The sequence below is a fragment of the Populus alba genome, chromosome 7, assembly GCF_005239225.2.
Source record: "Populus alba chromosome 7, ASM523922v2, whole genome shotgun sequence".
In the NCBI taxonomy this organism is placed as follows: Eukaryota; Viridiplantae; Streptophyta; class Magnoliopsida; order Malpighiales; family Salicaceae; genus Populus; species Populus alba.
Genome location: NC_133290.1, coordinates 2729170 through 2739066, shown reverse-complemented (window position 1 = coordinate 2739066; position 9897 = coordinate 2729170). Strand labels below are relative to the sequence as shown.

At 32.1% G+C, this 9897-nt stretch overlaps 1 protein-coding gene across 1 annotated transcript; it reads left to right on the top strand.

Moving 5' to 3' along the window:
* The first annotated feature begins 1554 nt into the window (after positions 1 to 1554).
* On the top strand, positions 1555 to 3817 carry LOC118063364 (protein DMR6-LIKE OXYGENASE 1). Its single transcript, XM_035077386.2, has 4 exons — positions 1555 to 1921; positions 2521 to 2768; positions 2864 to 3185; positions 3482 to 3817. Exons 1-4 carry the CDS (start codon positions 1685 to 1687, stop codon positions 3731 to 3733), a joined length of 1059 nt encoding a protein of 352 aa, XP_034933277.1. The 5' UTR covers positions 1555 to 1684; the 3' UTR covers positions 3734 to 3817.
* Positions 3818 to 9897: the final 6080 nt, after the last annotated feature.

Sequence of the window (9897 nt, the reverse complement as noted above, 5' to 3'; positions counted from 1 at the left end):
TTCATTAGTAAATTATTATGTTAAATCACAATTTCTTTTTAATTGGCTAACGAAGAAAACATTTACAAAATCTTGACACAAATAATCCATTCTGTAGTTTGTTTAGCCAATTAAAGCCGAACAAGAAGAGAGCAATAGGAGCTCAGATAGACTGCCTGCACGAAGCAAGAATTGACCAAGAAATCAAGAATCCATCAATATGGGCTTAGAGTTCAGATAAAACTATATCGTTTCATCAGCATTGAAATACACAACATAATTACGGAATAAAGTGTTTCTTAATCGTTAATGTTGATTTTCTGTATTAATTAATTGCTGGATGAATCCGCCGAGTAAATTCCTATTTAATATTGTAATAGCAGATGATCAAACCTTACCAAAGCAGTTAATTGAGATCTTGGATGATCCTGTTAACGCTTACATGTCGTTCTAGAAGCACACTAAAGCATTTACTTGCTGGCTGAGGTTTCAGGGTAATTTGTGCTTTATTATTTTTTACTTTTTTTAAAATGAAATATTTTATATTTTTAGATTGTTTTTATGTGTTAATGTGAAAAATAATTTTTTAAAAATAAAAAATATTATTTAATGTATTTTCAAGAAAAAAACATTTAATATAGTGTTTGGTGCAAGACTATATTAAATTAATTAATATTTCAAGCAAAAATATTATTTAATAATTTAATTAGATAAAATAAAAATGATAAAAATATTTTAACTTATCCCTTGGTAAATTAAGACTCCAATATTATATTAAAAAAAAATCTCAATCGAAAAACTTTATTAAATACACTTTGGTAAGTTGGATTTGAAAAAAAAATGAAAATCATAAACAAAGAGTTTGAACTATATAAAAGGCATTAATAAGCTTATGGCATGGTGGTACGAGCTCTTTACATTTTATGAACACCAATTTTATTTTTTTTTAATAAATTGATGCTAAAAAGAGAGAAATCAAAGTAATTACTAAGCTAAAATTCAATTCTTATTTTCTTTGAATCAAGTAATTAATAATTGGAACATTATATGAGAAAGCTGATCCTTTATTCCTTGCATCACGACAACTTAATTTTTAACCAGATAATTAATGATGATCACCTATAATTAAACGTCTGATTGTCATTATTAAGATGGAATAATTCTAAGTAAATTTTTAATTTATTTTATTATTTATTATCAAACCCAACTTTATCTCCGACACAAAAGTAGATGGCCAAATGTATTAAAGTTGGTCGCTGTTTTTTTTTCTTTTTACCCTTTCTTGACGAGTTACAACTATCTATGTAGTGAAATATAATCATACTAGTACAAGCTGTAAAAATATATATAATTTTTTATTTATTTATTTTTTAATATTTTAAAAAGCAAAAACTATATTAGTTTCCGCAAACCAGCCGCATAGGAGAAAGAACATAGTTTTATGTACCTATCTCTGTCATAAATATAAGACTGCATGTTATTTCCTTTTTTGTGCGAGACTTGTTCATCTCTTGACTAGGAGAATAAAAAAACATAGAGAGATAAAGTGTTTGGTGCAGGACCAATACCATGATGCTTGATACTCCTATGTAGTTTCCTCCTATAAATAGGGAATTATAGAACTGCAAACCAACATAATCAGATCATCAAATCCACAAGCTTCTGTAGATTGAAGTCAAGTACTCCCTGCATTTGAATCTCAATCATGTCTCCTCCCACTATGCTGCAACAAGCTGATGCCCATCACCGTTCATTATCAGAGCCCAAAAATGGTCCCTTCACCTACACTGATCCCCTTTCAGAGGTTCCAACTCTCTCTGGTGTTGATACATCAGTTGATGGCTCTACCCCTATCATCGACATGGAAGGTCTTCTCGGTCCTCAGCGCTCCGAGTTCGTCAAACAGATCGGCCATGCATGCGAGAAAAACGGCTTTTTTGCGGTACAGAAATTATATAATTGCATACACTCTTGATAACTTTCGAAGTGTTTATTCTCAACCTAACCCTTTTTTTTCTGTTAAAATTAGTTTAATGGATGATAAGATTACCACCTCTAGTTGCTAGAAAGCAAAAAAGATACCACCACACCTAGCTAGCCTTCCACAAGAAAGCAAAAAAAAGATGGCAACCGGCAATAGGTGTCAAATAATACAAGGACAGAAAAAAAAACAAGCTGCAGACACCAACTACCATTTCTCCTACTACACCTAGCTAGCCTTCCATAAGGAAGAAGAAAAGATATACTACTACTACTAGCTTCAAGGAAAAACACCTAGCTAGTCTTCAAAAAGAGGATGGCAACCAGCGATAGGTGTCAACCAAATAAGGACAGCAGAAAACAAGCAGCAGACAACCAGCGATAATAAAAACACAAGTCCCGACTTTTGATTATCTTGTTTGCCACTCCTCACAATTCATAATATATTCTTCATTCAGTTAAAATCACCTTTTGTTCTAATTCGATATATTATAATCCAGATGGTGTATATGATATGCTGGAATGTTATAATTCTAACATTAAATGCTACACCATGATCAGGTCAAGAACCATGGAATTCCAGAAATGAAGATCAACAACATGCTAGACACGGCAAGAGATTTCTTCCACTTGCCAGAAGAAGAAAGGCTGAAATTTCGCTCGTCTGACCCTAACAGTATCATCAGGCTGGTTACAGGTTTTCAAGATAAGACTCGGAATATCTTCGTTTCAAGACAATCTTTGAAATTTCACTGTCATCCCGTCGAAGATTTCAAGAACCAATGGCCCTCGACTCCTCCTTCTTTCAGGCAAATAAATTTTCACATTAACATAATTATCCAGACCTTTTCACTTTAATTATTTTATTCGAGTATTCCACGGTATACTTAAACAATTTTGACAGGGAAAAGGTTGGTGAATATTGTGCAAGTGTTAGAAAGGTGGAGGTAGCAATACTTGAGGCCATATCAGAGAGCTTAGGCCTGGAAAGAGATTTTATAGGCAAAATATTGAAAGGACATTATGTATCCATCAATTTCTATCCAGCCTGTCAGGAGTCAGAACTAGATGTCACTTTCGGAGTCAGGACTCATACTGACCCAACTTTAATCACTATTCTGATGCAAGATGATGTGCCTGGACTTCAGGTTATTAACGATGATAAGTGGATTGATGTTAATCCTATTCCTAATGCCGTCGTTGTCCATGTTGGAGATATGTTGCAGGTGATTAATATATTGATCTACACATGCTAATTAAAGTGATTCAAAATAAAATTCTTATAAATTTCTGAATATGGGTATAAATAGTTTGTTTCTTATGCTAATTTAGAAAAACATGCATCAAAGAAAACATTAGCATTAAGTTTTTTACGTAAACTGGCATAAAAGGGATTTAAAATTTTGTTTTATAGCATGCATGATTAATATGTATGCAATATAACGGCTAAAATCATTATTTGTATACTATATTCTCATAAAAAAAATGACTAATTATGATTTTATTTTATGTTTTGTCTCAGGCACTTAGCAATTGTCGATACAAGAGTTTGCTTCATCAAGCTACAGTGAATTGTGAGAAAGAGCGTGTATCCATTGCCAGTTATTGCTATCCATCAGATGATGCGGAGATAGGACCAGCTAAGAAGTTGATAGACGATGATCATCCAGCAATATATAAAGATTTTACGTACAAAGAATTTCATGAATCCATGTGGCGAGTAAAATGCTCAACTGCTAAGCGTTTGGACTTGTTCAAGGCAGAAAGTGACTAGTAACCATTTTCCTCTAGTCCTGCTACTGGGAAGCTCGAGAAATATAGTAGTGTTACTAAATAAGAATTCCCAGCTGTTTTGCTATATTGTGACATTCAATAAATTTTATATATAGCAACTTATATTACTTTGTTTTTTGGTATATTGCGTATATAGTGCCTTTTTTTCTTATCTACCGTTTATACATACAAAGCAGATCCATAAATATTTATTATTGGAGGCAAATTCATGTATGTGTTGCTACCCTATTTTTTACCCATCTTTTTAATAAAATTTTTGAAAAATTCAAAAATAACAAAAAACAATAAAAATCTAAAAAATATGTTTTTTTAATACATTTGCATCATTTTTATCATTTTCAGCATCGTCTCAAAAGAATTTAAATTTTTAAAGGATTTTTGAACACGTTTGACTTTTAACTCATTATTTTTTAAATCATTAATTTTTCTCATTAAGACGATGTTAATATTGCTCGTTTTCAAAAAAATTAATTACATATGTTTTAAATATGTAATCAATTACATACAAGGGTTTTCCATAACTCGTGTATTGTGGCAAGAAATATTACCAATTAAAATTAGTGAATACTTAAAATAATTTTGAGAATTATCTAGTCAAATCTAGATATTTAAATGTCAACCTACTTGTATGTTCAATACCGTAATATTTATCATTAATTCTCATGAATTAAAATTTTAGAGATTATTGAAATATTGGCCAAATTCTCATAAATTTAGTAAACTGATTATTAAATCTAAAATGCATGCAAATATATATTTTTTGAATTTTTGTATGAAAATATTAAAACACCATGTATTTTATTTTCTTTAAGCAAGATATGATTTTTATTTTATTTTTGAGAGATTTATCCATATGAAATTTAAAATAAAATTGTATTTTTGAAAGAAAGATTTTTGTTTTTTTTTTTTTGAAAAAAATACTGATTTATTTTATATTGAAAAAACATCTCACATGTAGTTTATAATTTCAAATATTAAATATAAAAGGGTAAAAGAGTGTGAGGAAATAAAAATTAATGATTTTATGAACTTCAACTAGCATCTTAATTTTTTTTTTTTAATTTTAAAACACGCCCGAGGGTCTTATCATACAACAACATTATGCCATTGCATTTAAAACAGAACAAAACGACTCACACTGCCTTGAAAGGAAAAAAGGAGAGACAATCACTACTGTCGCTGGGGAACAATTGGCTGAAACTTCTGTTGTGGCTGGGCCAATGAGACAGTAGAAACCAAAAAATTTCTACAAATCAAATTCCACCATGTGTCATTTTTGTTATTTTATTTTTATATAAAATGATAAAAATAAAATAAATGATATGAAAAATAAATGAGCCTTCATATATTTTTTGGCTAATGAAATGTTGACACTTGGGATGAGATATTCAAGATTTATTGTCATAAATGCAAGATCCTATCAATAAACATACACTAATAAAATCATGTCATGTGGCATTGAAAAAGAACCTAAAAGCCTCTACAAACCTTTATAAATAGAGGAGTTCAACCTAGAAGAAAGCTTTCAAGACAGGCTCTTCAAACAAGAAAACTTTTTCTAAAGTTCTCAAGCTTTCTTCATTTACGTTTGAAGTCTACCAAGAACAAAGCTCTGTTGGATCAAGTTTAAACACCTCATAAGAGTTCTTTAACAATGTCATAACCCAATTTTTTACCTTTTTATTTTTATTTTATTTACTGAAAATGATAAAAAAAATGATAAAAAATAATAATAATGATGAAAATTTGGGTTAAGGGTAACAAGATTGGAAGTTTAAAGATTTAATTAAATTTTTTACTAGTTTAATTAATCAATTCAAGGGTTTAATTGGAGAATTGATAAGTTTTGAGACTTGATTAAGTTTGAAATTAATTTAATTAATCCAATCATGGGTTTTAATTGAAGAATTGAAAAAAACAGAGTAGGAGGAAGTAGCGTCGTTCGTACAACACAGAACGCCATCACCTTCATTTGACTCCCAGGCAAGTGTCTCCAGCTCTGCAAAATAATTCATCAACACTATGCATTAGAGACTTAATTTAAGTGGTGATTGTAGCAAGCGTGTGTGAACAATTCACGCACGCTTACCGGTAGCTAGTGACTGGGTCGGGCTGGCTGGGTCCAGCCCCAAAAAAAAAATTAAATAATAAAATAATATATATATATATATATATATATATATATATATATATATAGAAAGTGTAGAAATAAAAATTTTGCATGTCTTAGGAAAAATATATTTTTGTCAATTTATTTATTGATATCGGGATCAGGCATAAAAAAGAAGAAGAAAAATATACTGATTTTTTTTTTGTAGCTACAAATTTTTACCAACGTCAGAGTTGGAATTATTCGGGGTTGGAATTTTTACCACATCAAATTTGGAATTATTCGAGATTGAATATTAACTGGCGCTAGAGTCAGGAATAATATAAACAAATCATCATAGCATGAGCGAATAAATGTTTAGCAATTTAAAACAAAATCAACAATGCAGTCTGTCTCAGGCAGAACGTTTAAGGGGTGATAATATCTTTCCTTTTATGTAACCAGTCTCATACCATAGAATCTCTATTGACCAGTTAGGGTTTCTAGTAACCATAATACTAGGTGACAACTCCTTAAACAAGATATTTTCTCGTAAAAGAACAAGATGCCAGAAATCTGTTTTTTTTTTCATAAATCAAGATTTATTTTTATGGGCCACTGCGATGTCGGGTGCGACAGAATGACGACTCCACTGGGGACCTTAGGATTAAGCTTGTCATAACCCAATTTTTGACCTTTTTATTTTAATTATTTTATTACTAAAAACTTATGAAAAAAACAAGTAAAAATAAAATAAATGAAGAATGAATTAAAATTTGGGTTAAGGGCAACATGATTGGAAGTTTAAAAATTATTAAGCCCTTGATTTAATTAATTAAACTAGTCAAGAGTTTAATAATTTTTAAACTTCCAATCATGTTGCCCTTAACCCAAATTTTAATTCATTCTTCATTTATTTTATTTTTACTTGTTTTTTTCATAAGTTTTTAGTAATAAAATAATTGAAATAAAAAGGTCAAAAATTGGATTATGACAGTTGCCCCCTCTTTATAATATTTACTATCCAAAGATATTAGAAAATTTCATTTTCTTTTAGCTTTATGTAGTAAATTTATAAAGAAAAGTTGATACAGAAAAACTTTTGCTTCCTTTTTTTAGAGTCTTGAAAACTTCAAAAATAGTCGATCAACTTATGACTTTTACAGGGAGATGTAGAAATGAAGAAACAAGTCATTTGGGAGACGACTCACTTTTTTTTTTTTTTGAAATGGATCAAATTGTTTTGGGCAACCTACCCGATGATAAAAGAAATGCGAAGAATTTCACGAGTGGTCTAATTGTTCCAGGTGACCTGCTCGATGATTGAAAAATACGAGGATTTTTCAATATGGTTACATTGTAATGGTTTACCCGCCCAGTGAAAAAATATGAGGAATTTTTAGGATGGTCACATTGTAATGGGTTACCTACCTAGTGGAAAAATACAAGGATTTTTCAGGATGGTACATTGTAATGGGTTACCTGCCCAGATGATCATATTGTAATGGGTTACCTGCCTAGTGGAAAAATACAAGGATTTTTCCACTTGGTACATTGTAATGGGTTACCTGCCTAGTGGAAAAATATGAGGATTTTTCAAGATGTTATATTGTAATTGGTTACCTGCCTAGTGGAAAAATACGAGGATTTTTCAGGATGGTATATTGTAACGGGTTACCTACCCAAATGGTCACATTGTAATGGGTTACCTGCCCAGTGAAAAAATACAAGGATTTTTCAGGATGGTACATTGTAATGGGTTACCGGCACAGATGGTCACATTGTAATGGGTTACCTGCTCAGTAAAAAAATACGAGGATTTTTCAAGATGGTCATGATAGGGCTCGAAGGCGTATTATTCAAGAGATGGAAGCTCGAAGGAAATGAGGGCTCAAAGGCACGCTCGAAAGGAAATGAGGGCTCGAGGGCGCACTCAAAAAGAGGTCGGGTAGGAAACACACTACCTTTAATGGTCGAGGGCTCGAAAGCACACTTGAAAATAAATGAGGTGAGGGCTCGAAGGCGCACTCAAAAGGAGGTAGGATAGGAAATGTACTACCTTCGATGGTCAAGGGCTCGAAAGGGCGCTCAGAAAGAAATGAGGTGAGGGCTCGAAGGCGCACTCAAAAGGAGGTAGGATAGGAAATGCACTACCTTTGATGGTCGAGGGCTCGAAGGCGCGCTCAAAAAGAAATAAGGTGAGGACTTAAAGGCGCACTCAAAAGGAGGTAGGATAGGAAATGCACTACCTTTGATGGTCAAAGGCTGGAAGGCGCGCTCGAAAAGAAATGAGGTGAGAGGGCTAGGAAACACACTACCTCAGGAAAGGAAAATGAAAGGTGGTGGAAAAATACAAAGATTTTTTCAGGTGGCCTAATTCTCATGGGCAGCTTGCCCAAGCTAAAAAAATTCTCAAAAGTGAAAATTTTTCAAAAGCAATTTCAATGTTTGCCATTTCAAGTTGGCCTTACACTTGATGATTCTGTTAGAATTTTTTTCTAATGCAAAACTCATTGTCCAATGTCTTAAAGTTTAGATGATATGCATGCATCTTTACCTTATTTGAAATATAGGCCCCCATTTCTTCACAATCTTCTTGTTGATTGGTTGGTGAGATCTTGCTATCTGATTTGAGTCATCTTTGTCGCTTGACTTCTAACCCACTCGAGTTGGCCCATATAAGTTTATTTCCAAATTTGTTTACACAACTCAACTTTTGTGGTGCCCATCGTGACCCACTTGCTTGCTAAAAACATTGAGAGGATTAATTTGAGAGGATTATTCATTACCCCTCGTCTCACTGCTAAAAACATTCGGTATCACTTGCTGAAATGATCAAGTTGTCTTTTGTAAACCAAAATGCCCCCTTGTCTTATTGTAAGAGATGATATATTTTCCTTAAACACAATGTTGCCCATTTGTACTGGTCATTGCCCCCAAGTATGATATGTCACTGACTCATATGAATAATGGTTTTAAGAGGCCATTCTCTCATTTGGTGAAGGAATATGGGTCTAGAATGAATCTTGAAATCTTGATCTTGCATTTTGAAAACAAAATTTATTTCGATGTGAATCTAAAGTAATTTGCTTTTGAAATCTTACAACTCCTTGGTTATTTTCTTTCTTGGAAAAGAGATTATTTGCTCGTGTTTGGTAATGAGATCTTCGGTGAAAATACATCATGAGATGACCTTTTGTTTCAAAGTGAAGGGCTCGAGAAAAAGCTCGAGGTTTTGTATGAGAAAAACTTGTCTCTTTTTTGAACATTTATTTTTATCAACATGAATAATAATGAGTAATTTATTCTTGATGTCATGAATTTTATGAAAAAAATATTCTTTGCATTTTGAGAGCATTGTTTATTGTTCTAGGTTGCTTGCTTGCTTGATTAGAAAGGACTTCTACATGCACGTAACATAGGCTGTGGTTTTTTGCTATGAAAGAAAAGGATTCATAAGGCTCAAAGAGTGTTTCAAGGTTTCAAAGACTGAAGATCACTATCAACAGTTTGACTCTTGACATCATTATTTTTTTTCTTTTACCGCTCTTATTTGATTTGCCCTTTTTTCTTTCTTTTTCATTGCATTGCTAGAGCATGCTCACTTTATCTTGGTTATCACTTTTTTCTTGTGATTTGGGCATGCTCCCTAGCATTTGAGTTTCTTGGGCTCCTTTTCCTTTTGGCTTTCTCACGGCTTTATCATCTTTCTTAATCATTGAAATTTCACTTGCCCCCAGTGTAGGGTGTGATCTTAGTCGGGATTTTTTTTTTTATGAAAGAAAAATTATTCAGGCTCAAAAAGGGATCGCAAGGGATGTACTTATTTCAGAACGTGAAATGAAAAACAAAGATGGCCTTTCCTCATTTTAAGCACAAACAACTATGATCAATAAATTTTGACCTCATCTAGTGTGATGGTTTAGTCTTTGCAAAGATGTATTTCATGAGTTATGAGCAACAAGTTCACTACATACCATTATTCATATATTTAAAAACACATTATTCAAGAGTCATAGGGTAAAGGTATTTATTCATTTCTTTTTTTTTCTTTT